Source organism: Puma concolor, chromosome A1 (genome assembly GCF_028749965.1).
Source record: "Puma concolor isolate L17-30 chromosome A1, mPumCon1.1.hap2, whole genome shotgun sequence".
Lineage (NCBI taxonomy): Eukaryota > Metazoa > Chordata > Mammalia > Carnivora > Felidae > Puma > Puma concolor.
Genome location: NC_141667.1, coordinates 135,802,883 through 135,822,780, shown reverse-complemented (window position 1 = coordinate 135,822,780; position 19,898 = coordinate 135,802,883). Strand labels below are relative to the sequence as shown.

Sequence of the window (19,898 nt, the reverse complement as noted above, 5' to 3'; positions counted from 1 at the left end):
GACATACAGATTTCTTTTCCATAATAATAAGAAGCTTAAAATCAAAATTCACAGAAACTGATACATAGGAAAATCCTTCATAAATTTATCAACTATTTTTTCCCCACAAACAGCAGAGGGAGCTAATGAGAAGAAAAGTAATGTAGAATCCTAGAATTTAAAATTTCAACACAGATTTTTTACTCTCCATCAGATTTTAATTAAATGACTTTTCTCAGCTAAATCCAAGTTTTCCTTTAAGCACACGAGAGTGTTTCAGGAAATAAACCTGCCGTAATTAAAATGAGGAAGCTTCTGAAGCATGTATGCCAACCATTAATTGTATGGAAAAGCCAATGATAGTTATGACCACTGTTTTATAACTTCTGTTCAACAGATACAGATAAAAATCCACATGCATTTTAGAAGTATGGAATTTTGATTAAACCAAATTGCTTAGTAGAAGCTCTTAAGAGTACACAGTAAGCTCTGGTGGCCTTTTTGTGGATTGCTTCCATTTGAGATCATTACTTCATTGTGGCCTCAAAAGTACCTAATTCTTGATTCCTTACACTTCTGAAAATGAAGTTAAAATGTGTTCTCAAAACATGGATGGGGGCTCTGCTTAAAGTGTCTTTGTGACTCCAGAAGATGCCATACTTAACGTCAGGGGAGAAGAGAGGCACATATAACCCTCTCTTTGTGTTCCTTGTGAAATACAAACCCCTATGTGGTAGGATAGTAAAAAAATGAACAAGTTTATTTTCCTGAAAGCGTTAAATCTAGGAATATTTTGTTGTGCATAGCTGAGATACCTTCTTCAAAGAGGGCTGAATCTCCTAATAGTTTTTACTGAGTTAACAGTAAAATAACATTTATTTAAACTTATTCATAATCAGAATTTAACCATAACTAACTTCCTCTTGGGAGGAATAACTGGGGCAAATTTACATTTTCCAGTATAACATCTCTTAGGTTTTCTTTCATATCCAATAGGTGCCTCCTCATTCACTGTTACTAGAAAATTTACACTATTAAGATTAACATGAGTGATAAAATTTTTTAAGAAACCCTTCTTCCTTTATTTTTTCATGTCGTTCGACACTATGTGAGGTACTGGAGAGATAAGAGTAAGCAAAAATACAGTCTTGATACTATTACAGTTTCGTTCATTCTTTCATCCATCTTTATAAGCTAATGTCTTAAATTGATTTACCCATTTTCTTGCAGTTATCACTTTATTTCTGTTGTCTCTAAAATCAGTTCAGTTGTCTCTAGAAGTGCTCTTGCTTTTAAACTTTCATTTGATAAGCATTGACCACTTTTTCTTAATCACTACTTAGCTCTGTTACCCATAGTAAAAATAGGTTAATGTATTCTCCATGGCAAGTTTTATTAAAAATTAGAACACATTTGTCTAACTTTTTAGACATTTCCTGTCACTTCCCTTATCACTGTTTATGAAGTAATTAAGATGAAAGTAGGTAAACAGCAACCTTATTGTAAACTTGTAGTTTTGTATCGTAAGATATGTATTGATGATATTGAGTTATGTAGCATTGTCAGCCCCTCAGTTTTGTTGCATAAATGGCATTTTCCTGAATAAATCTTGGTGCAGTATATCCATTTGCAGTTAAAAATACATCAACCGTCATTTTGGTGCTTATTTTAAGGCTATATTTAAAGGAAATAAGAACAAAGAGGGAAAAACATTTACTGTTGATAGGATTGCCTACCTAGGTAACTCAAGAGCATATTGAATAAAAACTACTAGGACTAAAAAAAGATTTATCAGTAAGATATCCTCTTGACAGATCAACATTAAGAAGTAGCACACAGTTTCATATTAGTACAATTAGTACCAATTAGAACATTACTGTAAAAATAATCCATTTTATAGTAACAACCAAAGTAATAGTGTATATGGAAAGTGCTCTGTAAATGTTAATATGGAGGAGAACATGATTGGACTCGTGTACTGTTTATACTTCTGTATTCTTTGGATATATGCAGTGGGTATATAGGTGTGTTTGGTGTAGATGTATATATTACTTATGTAACCATGAATTAGTATATAGAATACTGAGTAACTTGAAATGGCTTCTAACCTGTGCCGTTGTCATTCAGGGTGCCCAGGAACGGATAGATAGTTTGCGTCGAACTGGAGTGATCCATGAAAAACAGATTGCTGTGTCAGTAGAAAACTTCATCGCAGAATTGCTACCTGACAAGTAAGAGGCTTCTTTTAACATAATTAAAAATTTTTTTTTCTTGTAATGAGAACTTTCGCAATCTACTCTTAGCATTTTTCAGATACACAGTACAGTATTAACTATAGTCACCGTGCTATATATTTTATCCTGACTTATTTCATGACTGAAAGTTGATACCTGTTAACCTCCTTCACCCATTTTAACCACCCCCCCCACTGCTAACCATCAGTCTATTCTTTGTGAGTTTTTTTTTTATTCCATATATAAGTGAGATCATGCAGTATTTGTTTTCTCTGACTTATTTCCTTTAGACTCTCCTTCTTTGTTCATGGCTGAATAGTGTGTTTGTGTGTGTGTGTATACCACAATTTCTTCATTCTTCCACTGACGTGCTTAGGTTGCTTCCATGTTTTGGTAATTGTAAATGCTGTTGCAGTGAACATTGGTGAGGGGTGCATCTATCTCTTCAAGTTAGTTTTCATTTCCGTCAGATAAATACTCGGAATTGACGGATCATATGCTTGAATTTTTTGAGGAACCTCCATCTTGTTTTCATACTGCTGTACCAGTTTACATTCTCATCAAGGGATTTTTCTCTACATCTCTGCCAACACTTATTTTTTTGACTTGTGGTTATAGCCATACCGATAGATGTAAGGTGAGATCTCATTGTGGTTTTGAGCACCTTTTCATGTACATGTTGGCCATCTGTATTGTCTTTGGAAAACTATTTAGAGCCTCTGCCCATTTTTTAATCATTTGGTTTTTGTGCTCTTGAAGTTTTTAATATATTTGTATGTTAATACCTTCCGAGATAAAGGATTTGTAAATGATTTTTCCCATTCAGTAGGTTGCCTTTTCATTTCGTTGATGGTTTCCTTTGCTCTGTAGAACCTTTTTAGTTTGATACAGTCCCACTGAATCATTTTTGGTTTTGTTGCCATTGCTTTTGGTGTCCAATCTAAAAAATCACCACCAAGACTGATAGCAAGCACTTTACTCCCTCTTGTTTTCTAGGAGTTTTATGGCTTTAGGTCTTAAGTTCGAGTCTTAAATCCATTTGAGTTTTTGTGTATGGTGTCAGTAGTCTAGTTTCCCCAGCGCCATTTATCCTATAGACTCTCCTTTCCCCATTGTATATTCTTGGGTCTTTTGTCGTAAATTAATTTTAATTGACCAGGTGTGTAGGTTTGTCAGCTATTTTGTTGCATTGATGTGTGTCTGTTTTTATGCCAATACCATACTGTTTTGATGAGTATAGCTTGGTAATATATATTGTTTGAAATACAGTTTCTTTGCCCTTCTTTGTTTCTCATTACCGTCTGTTTTAAAGTCTGTCTGGTTTAAGTATTGTTCCCCCAGTTTTTTTTGGTTTCTTTCACGTCCATTTGCGTGGAATTTTTTTTTATTTAAAAAAGACATAGAGGGGCGCCTGGGTGGCGCAGTCGGTTAAGCGTCCGACTTCAGCCAGGTCACGATCTCGCGGTCCGTGAGTTCGAGCCCCGCGTCAGGCTCTGGGCTGATGGCTCGGAGCCTGGAGCCTGTTTCCGATGCTGTGTCTCCCTCTCTCTCTGCCCCTCCCCCGTTCATGCTCTGTCTCTCTCTGTCCCAAAAATAAATAAAAAACGTTGAAAAAAAAAATTAAAAAAAAAAAAAAAAAAAAGACATAGAGACTTAAAAGTCTATATGTGTCTTTAGGTATGACGTGAGTCTCCTTTAGGCCACATATAAATGCATCTTGTTTTTTTATGTAGTCACCCTATGTCTTTTGATTGGAGCATTTAGACATTTTATTGTTTTGTAGTTGTGTCGTTCTTTCATTATGACCGATGACTTTCTGTTGTGTTATACGTAGCCTTATTTTTTTTATCTATTAGAGGTTTTGGGTTTGTAGTTACCATAAGGTTTCTATATAACACCTTACCTATATAGCAGTCTGTTAACGGTCTCTTAACTTATGCCAATCAAAAACTCCATTTTTACTCATCCCTCCACCCTTTCTGTATGTCGTATTTTACATCTTACCGTGAATCCCTTAATTAATGTAAATATGGTTTTACTACTTTTGCCTTTTAACCTTTGCAGTTGTATAAGTGATTGATCTACTCCCTTTGCTGTGTGTTTGCTTTTACCCGTAAATTTTTTTCCTTTATAGTGTTATCTCTGTGGCCTTTGCTTCTTAGAAAAGTCTGTGACATTTCTTTTTTTTTTTTTTTAATTTTTTTTAAATGTTTATTTATTTTTGAGACAGAGAGAGACAGAGCATGAATGGGGGAGGGTCAGAGAGAGGGAGACACAGAATCTGAAGCAGGCTCCAGGCTCCGAGCTGTCAGCACAGAGCCCGACGCGGGGCTCGAGCTCACGGACTGTGCGATCATGACCTGAGGTGAAGTCGGACCCTTAACCGACTGAGCCACCCAGGCGCCCCAAGTCTGTGACATTTCTTTTTTCAACTTTTTTTTTTTTTATTTTTGGGACAGAGAGAGACAGAGCATGAACGGGGGAGGGGCAGAGAGAGAGGGAGACACAGAATCGGAAACAGGCTCCAGGCTCCGAGCCATCAGCCCAGAGCCCGACGCGGGGCTCGAACTCACGGACCGCGAGATCGTGACCTGGCTGAAGTCGGACGCTTAACCGACTGCGCCACCCAGGCGCCCCATGTCTGTGACATTTCTTACAAGCCTGGGTTAGTGGTAATGAACTACTTACCCTTGCCCGGTAGAATAGTCATGACTGTAGGCTTTTTTTTTTCCTCCACTGTGATTATAATGCCCCTTCCTTCTTTTCTGCAAAGTTTGTGTGGAGAAATCCGAGAGCTTTATGAGGTTTCCCTTGTATATAACTGGTTTTTTACCTCTTGATGTCTTCAGGATTTTCGGTCTTATTTTTTGACATCTTATTTATGTTTTTTATGTGGACCTCCTTGGGTTCATCTTACTTTGGGCTGTGATTCTTTGACCTGGGTATTTATTTCTTTCCCCAGGTCAGGGAAGGATTTGCTCCTTTCTCTCTCTTCTGGGACCCCTACCCTGCTAGTGTTAGTATGCTTAGTATTATTCCAGAGATCACTTTTATGTATCTTCATTTTTTTTTCTTTCTGCTTTTCAGCCTCTTTGCTTTATGATACCCTCTCTTCCAGATCACAGATCTGTTCTTCTTTCTAGTCTGACATTTCAGTTATTGTATTTAACTCTGGTTAGTTCTTTTTTATGTTTTGAGTTTACGCACTCCAGTCCAGTGAGCATTTTTGTGACCATTACTTTGAACTCTTTATCCGTTAGATTGTGTAGCTCTAAGTTTTTTCTTGTTTGAAGCATAGGAGTTTGTGATTTAGGCAAAAACACCTACCTTTCTCAGTCTTGAAGGCGTGGCTTTGTGTAGATGTGTGTTTGGAGTCTTGGGAGGTTCCCAGGGCATACCATGCTGGCATCACCTTCACAAAATGGCTTGAGCTGGTGTGTGTGTCCTAGGGGCCAGGGCTCACTGAGGTGGCATGCCAGCTTGTCTGCATTGTCACAGGTCCTGAGCACCTCCCACCCCAGAGAAAAGTCTAACAATTTCCCCACTGCTTGGGAGATGCTATGGACTTAATGAATGAGCTTCCTTCACTTCTAGTCGAGTTGCTGAATTAAGGTTAGGTGGTACTTAGGTCCAACTGAAAGTCTTCACCTCACTTTGAAGGTTTTCCCCATCCAGAGCGTTACTCCATTTTGCCCTCCTGGCTTTTACAGCTCTTGAATTTGGTTACATATAGGGTTTACATACCTCGTCCACCTTTTCATTGGGAGCATTGGTCTGCCATAAACTGCCCCATTGTAGCTAGCTGTGGCATTTTTCCTACCAATTACCTTTTAACCAGTACAGTGGCGTTTAGGAAGATTAGGGATAGGAAAACAGTTGACTTGGGGCGCCTGGGTGGCGCAGTCGGTTAAGCGTCCGACTTCAGCCAGGTCACGATCTCGCGGTCCGTGAGTTCGAGCCCCGCGTCGGGCTCTGGGCTGATGGCTCGGAGCCTGTTTCCGATTCTGTGTCTCCCTCTCTCTCTGCCCCTCCCCCGTTCATGCTCTGTCCCCAAAATAAATAAACGTTGAAAAAAAAAAAAACAGTTGACTCGTGAAAAGCATAGATTGGAACTGCACAGATCCACTTACACAGCTTTTCTCTGATAGAATGCAGTACTATAAATGCCTTTTTTTCTTCCTAATGATTTTTTAAGTGTTTAGTTTTGAGAGAGAGAGCACAAGCAGGGGAGGGGCATAGAGAGGGCGACAGAGGATCGGAATATGAGGCTTGTGCACTGTGATGTCATGACCTGAGCTGAAGTCAGACATGTAACTGAGCCACCCCGGTGCCCCTCTTCTTAATGATTTTACTTTTTCTAGCTCACTTTATTGCAAGAATATGGTAGATGATGCCTATAAAACATGCAAAGCATGTTTTAATAGACTGTTATTGGTAAGGCTTTTGGTCAACAGTAGGCTTTTATATGTGTTTGGAGAGTCAGAAGTTAGATTTTGGACGGCACTAGGGGGTCATGGCAACCTAAATGTCCACGTTGTTCAAGGGGATACTGTAGTATTAGAAAATCTGTTGGTTTCTAGTGTGGATTAAAGAGGAGGGGACGGAAAGGCTGTGATAGGAAAGTGCAGACGAGCCGAGAGGGAGAACATACAGAGCAAATAGCAAACCTAGGATCAAACCGCTTGACAGTTCCTGCTTTCTCTCTGCTGTGGTCCTGGTCCTGTAGGAAATAAATGCCGGGAAGATAAAGTCAAAAACACGGTTACAATTAGGAAGATACCCATCCAGGAAGAGCCAGTCAGTCGAAAAAATGTGTTGACGCCTAAAAACCAAGAGTAGAGCCAGTACAGACATACTTCTCTGATGAATTTTATATCAGTTCATGTTATGTGAGGAAAACTAACATGGTCTGTACCATGCCTGGACAAAAGCCCGTGTAAGCATGGACTATCCTTATTCAGAGATTAACCTGTCAAGTTCAGAAATCTTGGGTTTTGTGTTAAAATGTCTTTTTTTGTGTGTGAATTGACTGGTGGTGGTAGGTGGTCTGTCTTTGTAAAATAGAGTGGCGGTTCCCACGTCCTGTTTTGAGATTTTTGCTGGTAAAAAGTATTCAAGTATCTTGGAATCACAATTCTTGAGCTCTTTTTTAGTCAAAATGGCAGCCACATGAGATTGGTTATTTTAGCAGCTACCTGGAGAAGAATCCTCGGTGATTGTCCATGAACGTGGGGTGGGGAGTGCCCTTGGAGTTCTTGAAGGATAGTATTTGGGAGAGGAGGAAGACCCCAAGTTTCCCTGGCCAATAGCACTCTTGAAAGAAATGCAGGAGGTTTCCAAGGGCGTGATCTTGGTTGCAGTTTTAGCCACATCCCTGTTGACATGCTCAAGAGCCTGATGGAATTTTAGATAACAAAGAGGACCTTGTAGTTCTTCAAATGCGTCTTCACCAGCATCACCAAGGGACTTTTACCTTGAGTGAGTCTCATTTTCAGCAAGTGCTTGCCTAACAGTCACTACAGTTATACACAAGTTACTGATGAGTATTCCAAATAAAGAGTGTCATTTAATGTTATTTTGAAACCAGATTTTAGGATATGAATACTAAGAATGTAATGCCTGATCATTTTAATCCTCAGCAAAACTTATTCTATATTTTACTTTGCTGTTTCTTTAAATATGTAAATAGAAGTTACCTAATTCATTTTCTCTTCCATCACACTTTATTAGATCTACATATTTTTAAAAATAGTGAACTTTTTTTGCTCTATATATCCTCTTGTTATTCAGGCTTATGATTTCGTGGCATCTGGTGGTTGCATAATTCTAGTTATCTAAAATGCTGGTAGTGTTACAGATGACTTAAGGCAATTATAAAATGTATTTTTATAATTTATGAGTAACTTTAAATAGAAGAAAGTTTTCTTGAAGTGTTTTTCAAGACTGATTATCAAAAATGAGAAGATTTATTTCCTCTGAATGAGCTTAATCTGCTATTAACTTTGCAAATCAGCTACGTATTAACGATGGAGATGGTAATGTAAAATTTCTCATATTTTACCAAGTGTCCTCCCTCCTCTTGGAATTAAGCTAATAGGTAATTTTATATATTATTCTTATGGATTGTTTTCTTGAAAATTGATTACAAAAACATTTCCTGTTTGAACGATAATAGTTTTTGGGTTAGTTTTTTCTATTCACTGTAACTTTTTTTTTTTAATGGCACATCAACAACTTAATCCTCATCCATCCCGTTGTAGGTGGTTTGACATTGGCTGTTTGATAGTTGAAGATCCTGCCCATGGCATTCACCTTGAAACGTTTACCCAGGCCACACCAGTGCCTTTGGAATTTGTACAACAGGTTGGTTTTCTCCTTTTTCATTATACTCCACAGAAACTTGAAATACTGTTTTAACAATAAAAGCTTTTGTTAGATTTTTCACTGGATATACATTTTGATTTTGCTTTTTAATTCTTTCCCCTTTCAGCTTTTTCTCTTTGCTTTCCAATTTCTTTCAGGTTGAGTACCTTCCTCGTTTTCCAGCTGTCTTTGAAAAGATAATACTTGGCAACCTTAATCATTAATTTCCTCTTTTGTTTTTATGATTGTGCTGTGCTACTAACAACAGAAAAACGATTTACCAGTTCTGGTTTTATATCCACTTTTCGTTATCTACCATTTTGGTTCCCTTAATTATTCCTATCTTTTGTCTTGATCTTCCTTTTTAGTTCATCTTTTCTAACAAGTTCCTGGAACTCAGGAAACCCACTTTTTCTCCATTATGGATTTATTATAAAAGGATCTGACTCCAGAATGACTAGATGGAAGAACTGCATGGGGCAGGGGGACAGAGGTTCCATGCTGGCTGGACCCTCCACTTTTCCAGATTTGTCATGTTGACTCAGAAGCTCTCCCAACCCCATCCTTGTGGGTTTTTGTGGCGAGTATGTTATGGAGGCATGTTACCAAGCCCATAGGTTCGGGCTTTCAACCTGATTAACAAAAGATATCTTTGTGGTTCTCAGTCCTTAAGAAACTACAAGGATGGTAGGAGCACTGTGCCAAAAACTGGGGTCCAAGATCCAATATGTATTTCTTACTATAAACCACAGTATTACATGTCCACCGCCTGGTCTTCAAACACAAATTCCTTATAGCAAAACCACCACGAAGGTTTAAGACAACTTGCACATTACTAGAATCCCATTCAGTAATAATTAACTATCTAGTGTGTCATCACGTCCTGTCAAAATGTCCACAGGGAGAGCTCACTCAGGTTTGTAGTCTTCTGTTGGCTTCCTAAACCGGGTGTGGTGGCCTTACCCTTCCAGGCCTGCGGTATAATGGAGCTCAGAGCCAGTGTTAGCTCTTGCCCTGGCCTTTTGAGGTGTTAGCATAATGTTTGGTTTCCCTCATTGGATAACCCATTAATTCGTTCCTTTACCCATAGCTACTATTTACCCTGTTTTCCTTTTCATACTGAAACTTTTTCCCTTGCGTCTGCTGGCATGCTTTGGAGGCAGCCGTAGTAGTCTAGCAAGTACATCCCCACTCAGTCCACTTGTATTCAGACAAGGTGAGGTTACAGAGATCTTGCAGGTTTGCTTCCAGACCTGAGATAAAGCTGGTGTCACAGTAACGCATCTGAAATGTGTTTTTGGTTTCTCAGTGCAGATGATGGTTATGTTTACACTATGTTGTTAAATGTACAATAGCATTATATTTATTTATTTTTTTCCCATGTCGATAAAATAGTATTTATTCTCTCAGAAAGCTCTTGTAAAACTGGCAAGTTTAATTTTCTACTTAGTGATTATTTTTCTGGAATTATTCCTCCCATTACTTCCCGTCTTATTTGCCTCTATCCCAAATTAGCATTATATTTAAAAAAACAATATGATGTTTATACCTCAATTAAAAAATACATGACTGCTAAAAAAATTCATTTGGGCATCGAGCAAGTTGTAATTATCGATCACAGATCACTAACAAATAATGAAAAAGTTGGAAACATTGTGAGAATTACGTATTTAGGAGACAGAGCGACAAACGCTGTTGGAAATGTGGCACCAATACACTTGCTTACTGTTGCCACACACCTTCCATTTGTAAAAAGTGCAGTACCAGCAACGCGCAGTAAAGCGAGATGCAACAAAATGACGCCTCCCTATGGTGGGCTGTCTCCACCACTGGTACGTGTAGCCACACTCCCTGTCACCCAGTTTTGCCACAGAGAGTGCAGGCACCTCCTGCCCCGTAGGCCCTTAGGAACTTTGTAATGTCAGGTTTGAAACCATACCTAGAGTTTCTTGCTTAGGAGTCATCCCTGTTTCCACGTCTGTGTTTGCAACATCGAACAGGGGAATGAAAAGTTGAAGTGATCTAAGGAAGAAAGAACAAGTCACTATACCAGGGTCACCCTCCCTTGGCCAGAATTGCAGCGTGAGACCATCATCCTCGTCTGCCCCCTGCCCCACATCCACAGGAAAAGACAGCTTTTCATCTCTTTCATCCCACTCACGCTCAGTCCCACACTCATGTGAGCCGGCACCTAAATGCCTACACCTGCAGCTTTTCAGACAACTGTGTTTCTGTTGCCCCTTTCTCTTCTGGACCAAACTCGTTCTCGAAGGAGGATATCTCTGTCCATCGTGTCCATTGCTAGACACGGGCTGTCAGGTGTGTTCCTTGCTCTGGAGAAACGCTCAGCCATCCAAATTGGCACAGTATCTTCTATTCAGGTTCTGTTAGGCTGTCTGAACATTTGCACCTACCCCTTAGTAAGGAAAGCTCCATCCAAAGTCAACGTCTGTTCCTGCCAAGGCCCATCTGTAGCCCCCAGAGCTGTCACCATCAGTCTCCTTTGTCGTCTGTGTTTATGGTCTTCCCAGCAGGGAACGTGCTGCATAACCATTTGCATGCTTTCTGTCGCCGGTTGGGAGACAGTTCATATTGGCATTTTTTTGTCTCAGAGAATGCAAGAGGACTCTGTCTAGATTCAGCCTACCTCTGTAGTTATCCACTCATTTTGTAGACCCAGGTAGCCATCTAAAGCAGGGGTATCTGTTTGTCCATTCCACTCACCTTCCAAACCTGGAAGAAGTTCTGATGGGATCCTGTCCTGCTTCATTGCACCCCTCAGATTCATTTCCACAGGGCTGTGCCCCACATGGGCAACCTTTTAATAGGTAACATATCCAGTGTGCCTTCCTGCCCGACCATATGGTCAGACCATTGGCCACTGCCCTGAGTCAGTAAAAACTGAAACAGGAAAAAAAAAAACCACTGGTAAAACCCCCAATCATGCTGAGAAAATAGTGTGCATTTTAGCCCATGGAGCTGATTCATTTTTACCTTCTTCTGTCCAAGTGATGGCCTTCCAGATAGACTGTCCCCTCACCTGTGGAACTGCCATCCACGGACCAAGCAGCTAGCTGTTTGCTCTTCAGTTGAGAGTTGTTCATAGGGCACGGTCTACATGGCAGTTGGTTCTCACAGTTTTTCCCATGGCTCCAAAGTGAGTCCTAGAGGAAAAGAGGGGCCCTGGTCATGACTGTCTCCCTAGGCATCATGATCCTGTATGTAAACCATTTCCATATTAGGAACTTTTCCTGGGCACTGCCGTCCTATTAAGGGATTCTGCAATATCATCCTAGACGTTATGCGTATTTCACATTTCAAAATCATTTTATGTCCTTCAGTGAACGGGGTGGCTTTAACTAATAGTCTGGTAGCAAGGTAGTAAATGCCCCTCAGATGGAAACATGCTACTCCGGAGTCCCAGGAAATGTCGCTGGATGGCACTCAGATTTCTGCTGTAAGCCTCAGTCTAAGCTCCACATCGGACTGGCACAGAGTTTGTCACTGCCAGCTCACAGCTTCTGCCTCACATTGTGGGCTCAGCCAGTCCTACTGGTTACTGTATAGCATGGCCAATAAATGATACTTGAAGGGTGAATTTACAGCCCTTCACTAGGCTGGGGAAGCTTTCCACAGTGATTACAGTGTCCATGCCCAAAATGCAATCAGATAAAAAAAAAAAAAAACTTCACATAAAGCTTGTTCAAACCTAACGGTTTCCTTACACATTGGTACTTCGATCTGTACTTTTATCCCCCTAATGCTAGACTCTATTTGGAGCTCATCCACAGGATATGGTTTTACAATAATAGGCAGGGCACCTATTCCCCGAACAGACATGATCACCATTTGCACATAAAATCCAAGTCAAGGAGACACCTTCACATAAAACTTGCTGAAACAATTCAGCTTCCATAACCCAATCAACCCTTCCATTTTCACTTTCTAATTGTAGCTCTCATCACAGCTTCACCAGTAGGCCTGGTAGTGCAGCTCGAGGGACTTGAAACCTCTCTTCTCCACTCTTGGCCACTGTCTCTGCTTGTGTGCACAGGTCTTTGTGTTTCCAGCAAGAGGGACAAGGGATAGGTCTTCCCTCTCCATTGACCACCTTCTTAGTGACCAGAGGTCTGAGAGGTTCTTTGTGTTGTCTGGGCATAACTTGTACCTTGGAGAGGGTGGCCTTGAGGCTAGTGGCATAAGCCAAGCCAGACAAGTCGAGTTGGGCCCAGCATCAAGGCTGGACTCACCATTTTCTTTTAGAGTGTAGCTGTGGTAGAGAACAACCACCAAGGGACTATTGTGCCTTTTTGTTAATAGTTTGCATTTCTTTGGGTTTCCAAGAAATCAGCTTCCCAGGAGTTGGATCCGTCTCTAATTTTCACTGGTAACTTGACCTTTTAGTAACCGAGTACATCCCAGATGCTGTTCCATGCAAGTGGTGGCCGCCCCACAACCAGACGGTCTTCCTCCCTCATTTTTCATCTTTGTTCTTGGCAAGCTACGTGTTTCCATGAGCCACGGCTGTGCAAGCCAGCTACCCCTTCTGACACCTACTAACTAGGTCTCCTACCCATTTCTAGTGTGTGGGAGGGGTTTTTCCACACCACCCAGCAATTCTAGGATACCAGCTGGTATCATACACTGCAGCTCCACTCTGACACTGTCTTCCTGGAGATAGTGTCAGATCCTATAGGGTAAGGACTCGGTCCCACAAGACAGCCCCTCCCCAACCTCACACACCAGGGCTAAGTCCAGGTTATCACCTCTGCTTCTGGCCCCACTGCCGCACGTTGGTTCTCATAACACCTTCCTTCTCAGAAAGCCTGGTGACTCACTAGATGGCTTGCCTGTTACAAAAGGATACAAGTCAGAAACAGATGGATGAGAGGCAGAGGACAAGGTACTGGGAGAGGGTGCAGCGCTTCCATGCCCTCTCCCAGCCCGCCCCTCTCCCTCGATCTCCACATGTTCGCCAGTCTGGAAGCTCTCCCAGCCCCATCCTTCTGGGTTTTTATGGAGTTCATTCGATAAGCATGATTGGTACATCTGGCCCGTGGTTACTTGGTCACCTTGCAGCCTCCCTCCCTCCCCTGAGTTGGGAGGGGATGGGATGACCAAGCACAGTTGACCCGTGAACACCATGGGTTTGAACTGCACAGGTCACTTACACGCAGACTTTCTACAGTACTTATTTTCTCTATGATTTCCTTAACATTTTTTTCTGTAGCTTACCTTATTGTAAGCATATGGTGTACATATATAATGTACAAAGTGGGTCTTAATTGACTCTGTTATTACAAAGGCTTCTTCTCAACAGTAGGCTATTTAGTAGTGAAGTTTTTGGGGAAATCACAAGTTATATGTGGGTTTTCAACTATACCAGGTGGTCACTGTCCCTAACCCCTGCATTGTTCAGTGGTCATGTGTAAGTATATTTTTTATTGTAAGTCCCGGTATCACCGATATTGTAGCCTAGCCACGATAGGTTTATGCCAGAAACGGCCTGATGGTTCAAGCAACAGCTCATCAACTCACACAGTTCAAAACCTATTGAAGAAGAAAAAAGTATTTCTACAGAACTGACATGTATTTGCTACAAATGACCACAGCGATAACTTGTTAGCAAATCGGGATGAGAAGGGTATGTGTGTAGTGACAAAGCAAAAATCAGACCTGCTGATAAAATGTTAGATCCTCAGACATGCCCCAGACTAGACACTTTATAAGTGAAACGTGTAAATGAAAATTTGACATGGTGGAAAGGTTCCGAAGAGCACACTGATGAGCGAGGGACTGTGGAAAAGGACGGGAAGGTGCGCTCTCTCACCACCCAGCTTGTTAACCTGGAACAACACACTGACTGGCACTGAGACCTCAACCCTTGGACACTGAGCTCTGTTAGAGGGAGTCGTTCGATTAGGGCTGACATGACATGTGAGCAAGAGAATGAGCTTACTGTGGACAGTAAACACAAGAGGTGTGTGCAGCATTGTTCTAGGTTCTTCTGTAGCCTGGTCCCTTCCTGTAGCTGCTCGCATAGCTTCTCCGGGTTTGTCCTCATCTGTAGTAAAAGTAATCTGAGAGACTTTGGAATGTCAGAGCTAGGTCCAGTTGTTTTTAAAATGTATTATAAATTGATAAATTTCCTTTTTCCATAGGCTCAAAGTCTCACTCCCCAAGACTACCATCTGAGGTGGTCAGGCCTTTTGGTGACGGTGGGTGAAGTTCTGGAAAAGAGCTTAGTAAATGTCACCCGGACTGACTGGCACAGGACGTTCACCGGCATGTCTCGGCGACAGATGATCTACAGTGCGGCCAAAGCCCTTGCCGGCATGTATAGACAGCGCCTGCCCCCCAGGACCGTGTGAGGGAACGCTCGCCCCGGGCACGGAGACTCCTTCGCTTGGGGCCTGGCGGTATTTAGACCTTGTACCTCCCCTAAGTGGACAGCTTCAGTGAACGCAGCCGTCTTGATAGTTTGCCTGTGCGCTGCGGTTGTTCTTTTTTAGAAAGGCACGGGGTCATTCCAGTAGATGAAAAGAAACAGATCCTTTCTTTGATCGTGTCATTTCGTGTACCACAGTTCTTAAAAAAAATCTATAAATATTTTTATAAGATACTTTGATATACCAAATTTATAAGGTGCAAATTCATGTGCCTGCTACATTTAACTTAATGATATGTACTTGATTTTTTTCGTTAAGAAGACTTAACTCATTAAAGAACGTGTCATTGTTTCTTCTATTTCAAGATTAATCTCTTCCTTCTTAGTTTTTGATGCTTCTTGTGTGTGCAGGTGATCTCAGGTCAGACACTGAGCCCTGTGCTCATAGTTGACCCTCAGACACCTTCTTGCAGGGAGATGGTTTGCATTTCTGTGCATATTTTTTACATGGGCCAAAATAATGAAATTGATAATTTTGTTGGTGTTATCATGTACACACATACATAGTCTAAAAAAGGAAAGATTTTTTTCAAAGTAAGTTTTGGCATTTCACAGATTTACACTCAAACGTTGGCGTGATGGGTTTTGTTTGTCGTGGCTGTGGGACAACTAAGCGGCACATGATTCAAGTGTATTTTACATCAGAAACATTTGGGTTATTTTCATGTAATACTATTCAGTATTTTCAAGTAAACTCTGATGTTGGCCATTATTTCTCTTTCTACTCGTGTTTTCTCAGCCGTTGTAGAGAAAGTGTTCAGAGGAATTGCTTTGTTATTTATGGGATTGTACGCCTCTTATTTTAATTAAGGTTACTTAATATTTAGTTTGCCTTAAACACTGCTTTTCTAACCTGGTGCCATTCTGCCTTTACTCTTTATGGAAGTTTTCAGTGAAACTATTTAATACTCATTCTGGTTTATCTACTTCATTGTGTTTGTATTTAGTGAAAGCTTCTTTTTCCCCCCAAATAATATATTTTACCGTTTTTGAATTTCTATAAATCAAAATTTAAATAGTTTTGTCTTATACTTTTGGACTCTATATATGCAAGTTCATATAACTTTTTTGAAGACAGTTTCTTACCTAAGTGTAACTTAATTTTTATTTACTCGTCTATACAAGTCTTTAGATGGACCAGAATTAGCACAATCTTATAAAGGGTATCAAAGCTCTTACCCTGCACTGTCATTACATGTACCGGTTTCTTTGTATTGTTTTGAGTACTTAATTGATCCGTGCTATTTTTTACCTGAGGATGAGAAGCATTAATTTCACAACTGTGGTTTGGTGAAATTCAGACTTGTTTGTCATTAAAAGTAATGAGAGAGAGAGAAAAGACTTGTAACCAGCTGCTGTGGCATAATAGGGATCGAATACTTTTCTCTCCTCTTTTATTGCTATTTGTGGAACAGTCTATCTATGTTTCCTCCATCTCGTTAATAAAGAAGAGCTTTTCTCTACCATGTACTTTTCTCCTTTATTTTTAAAAAGGTACTCTTAGCTAACAGTATTTTATTGCGGCATTGGCCTGAGGAGAAAACACAGTTAGGGATGAAGGGTGCCCCTACCATATTTCTGCCGCTTTCCCTCCTGATATAGCGAATTTTATAGATCCTAAGGAATGTCTGTTTTATTTTAGCAAGTCGCAAATATTTTATGTTTTTAAGGACACAACAACGGACCTCCCTCAGATGACAGTTTTCCCACCTTTCTCCAGTTATTCACTTCTTCTGCCACTTGGGTGAAGGAAGCCAAGTGATCTCCCGGCTCCTGCCAATTTGCTGAGCCTTCCGTTCTCTGGATCCGGGAAGGGCACATGTGATCTGGTTCCGGCCTCTGGATTCCTTTCTCGGCCATTGAAAGGCATCTGAGCGTGACTGCCTGCACACATGCTGTATTCCCAACCTCAGGCTTGTTTTTTCATTGTTAGCTTTCTTTGTTGTACTCGGGGCGAGAAGAGTAACGCGTGATCTTGTTCACGCCCTGGCAGCGGCAGGCAGGCAGGGTTTCCTTGTGCTGGCATAAGATAACTCAGGTCATCCGTCAGCCCAGGGGTCTTTGCTTTTTTGTCCCTCAAGCTTCTCAGGAAAACCAGACTTTAACACGGCTCTTTACTTCTGGCCACAACACGTTTTTCTTCTGAAGTGCTCAAGTAATTACTTAACTGAATTCTCTCAGCTTGTACACTTTTAATTAAGTAGTGTCAAAGACGACAGGAAAAATGCAGGAAGAGTCATGTAACCTCAGTTGACAGAAGGTTCTCAGATGGTTCAGTTCAAGACCCTCCTCTTAATAAGCTTGTCACGTAACCCTGGACCCAGAGCTTTGCCACGGACTCGTGCAGTTGGAAAGCTTCAGGTAGTCTCTCTAGTTTTCCCCTCCTGGTCTCTTTACTACTTCTCCATTCTCTGTTCCTTTTTATCTCAAGGATTAATGAGGTAGAAAATCGAGATGACGGAATATACAGCCAAATGGTAGTGCAATTCTAAGTTTAAGAAAGTATTATATGCATGTATTCAAAAATTATGCAAATTCGTGATATACTCAGGGTCAGCTAAATTACTTTAATATGTTGTTGAATTTACTTTGTTCCTCAACTACAAAAAACCCGAAACCGGTATATGTGTTCTCTGAAGCCAAATTGGTATTTTGTGACCCAAGAGATGTTGGGTTATGTATAAATTATTTAAAAACTTGGATTTTTTTACTCCCAGAATATGATGTTCATTCTTCAGATACTATGCAGGATGACATATTGGATAAAAACAATTTTGTAAGTATGTAAATATGTCAAATAAATAATACCTCAATTTATTGCCCTAAGGTGTATAGTGATTTTTTTTTTTTTTAATTTTTTTTTTCAATGTTTATTCATTTTTGGGACAGAGAGAGACAGAGCATGAACGGGGGAGGGGCAGAGAGAGAGAGGAGACACAGAATCGGAAGCAGGCTCCAGGCTCTGAGCCATCAGCCCAGAGCCCGACGCGGGGCTCGAACTCACGGGCCGCGAGATGGTGACCTGGCTGAAGTCGGACGCTTAACCGACTGCGCCACCCAGGCGCCCCTATAGTGATTTTTTTTAAATGCTAAGTCATATTAACGTTTTATTAGGAGGACCTACATTCCTTTGTCTCAACTAGCTACTGGCTGTCAAGAATTCTTACATGGTAGCAACTTAAAACACATCTTCCCAGTTCAATGGTAGCATTCAGATGTACTAGGAAGCTGATTTCAAGTTCAGAGAACTCAGAATATTAAGGGGAGAGGATATTCTGGAGATAGAGTCGATGGGCAAGAAGTTAATGGCCTGCATTCCTGAGATCTCTTGACTAGGGGGTTAATTTACCCTTAACCTCCACAAACACCTTCTTTAAAAACACAACACAACAAAACAACCTTGTTATATGCTATTCTGAGCCTGTGATCTCAGGGCGGAGAGTTTTGTTTTGATTTGGTAGGCAAGGGTGTACTTTACAAAACACAACGAAATGTTCATGTGGGTGTTTTGGTTGTTTGCCAAAGGAAAACAATATTGTTTGCAGAAGACTAGAAAAACACCCATTTGGAACCTAGGAAAGGTCCTGTTAAATTTATAATCTGTTTCAGAATTAACTGGAGGAGAAGTTTGGGCAAGAGAAGCAAAATTGACCAAAGGCCAATATCAAGGTGTAAAAACTTACACATGAAGGATAGCTTTGAAATTCTCCTTAATGTGAATGCATGTGAAGTAATTTAAAGCTGAGAGAAAACCAGGAACTGACAGTTACGTGATAAATGCATACTGCTGGTTAGGTAGTGCAGTAGAAACATATTTTTATAGGTGATGGAAGTGAAACGGAATCAGCTGTTCCGTCAGTATCATCCCAGCAAGTGAGTTACAGAGAAGGGAGTCACATGGAGGGTGTTACCAAACCCTTCTCTTCCAAAGCATCCTGTGTATTTGCTTCACTAAGTGGGCACACAGCTAATCTTGTAAACGGTCGAATTCAACTTCATACCTTGAGACTCTGCCCTGGTGTACTTTTAGTTTTACAATATTATGTTTAAGAAACACTCTTCATACTCCATATTTTTTCCTTTTAGTTTCAAGTGCTACTTGGGGCTTCCCAACGGGTATGAGAATGTATCTGTGATAATTGAATATTCTCCCAAATGCAACAATCCAGAAACTAGGCTCACATTTGAGTATCATTTTTAGGATTAGAGCCAGAAATGTCCTTACTGTCTAGTCTTCAGGCAAGGTACTGACCACATACCTTTCAAAATGTATTTTAATATTTTGAGTCCTCCTGCTCCAAGGGCCACACTTTGAGAACCACTGCTGTGATACCATTCCTGACTCATTCTTAATGTCCTAAGTTATTTTAGAGGGTGAGGTCACCAAGATAGCAGCGTAGGTCGTTCCTAACTTCCCCGTTCCTCTCAGAACAGCAATTAACAACTATTCATGGAACAGATACCACTGAGAGGATCAGAACAAGATAGCGAGGCTGATGTACCCCTCCGCCATAGAGACTAGGACCGACTGCGTGGGAAGGGCAGGAGGAGCAGCGACGTATGGGACTCTGTTGCCGCACCACCAGGCCGGCACAGCACCACACCGAGAAAGCCTCCCTGAGCCTCTTGTCCCTCCGTGGGGAACAGAACCCAGGCTGGACATCCAGCTCCCCCAACATTATGGGTTACTTCTTGGGAGCTCCTACTCTAGTCTTGAATCCTAGGTACTGTGGGCGAATCTGCAGGACTTGAGCACAGTGAATTTGATGATGACGGAAAAATAAGCAGAGGCTTCCAACAACCAGCACTGGCACTTTGGCCAACCCATTTCCTCCCTGCAGCCCCCAAGCAGTGGTCCCAACAAGTGGTTTTGC

The 19,898-nt window shown here is 41.1% G+C and overlaps 1 protein-coding gene and 1 long non-coding RNA gene across 4 annotated transcripts in view; one reads left to right on the top strand and one right to left on the bottom strand.

Moving 5' to 3' along the window:
- The window catches only part of PRRC1 (proline rich coiled-coil 1), a 36,707-nt gene extending 18,857 nt beyond the window's left edge, over positions 1–17,850 (top strand). For all 3 annotated transcript variants that reach the window (XM_086704976.1, XM_025924495.2, XM_086704993.1), the window contains exons 7-9: positions 2,107–2,210; positions 8,474–8,576; positions 14,738–17,850. In XM_086704976.1, coding sequence (XP_086561102.1) covers positions 2,107–2,210; positions 8,474–8,576; positions 14,738–14,947 — 417 coding nt within the window. In that variant the 3' untranslated portion in view covers positions 14,948–17,850. The remainder of the gene's footprint in view (positions 1–2,106; positions 2,211–8,473; positions 8,577–14,737) is intronic.
- LOC147584491 (uncharacterized) lies at positions 1,026–6,089 on the bottom strand. Its single transcript, XR_015250442.1, has 2 exons — positions 5,541–6,089; positions 1,026–1,653 (listed from the first exon to the last, which is right to left on the bottom strand). It is a non-coding gene; the product is annotated as an uncharacterized LOC147584491 (long non-coding RNA).
- Positions 17,851–19,898: the final 2,048 nt, after the last annotated feature.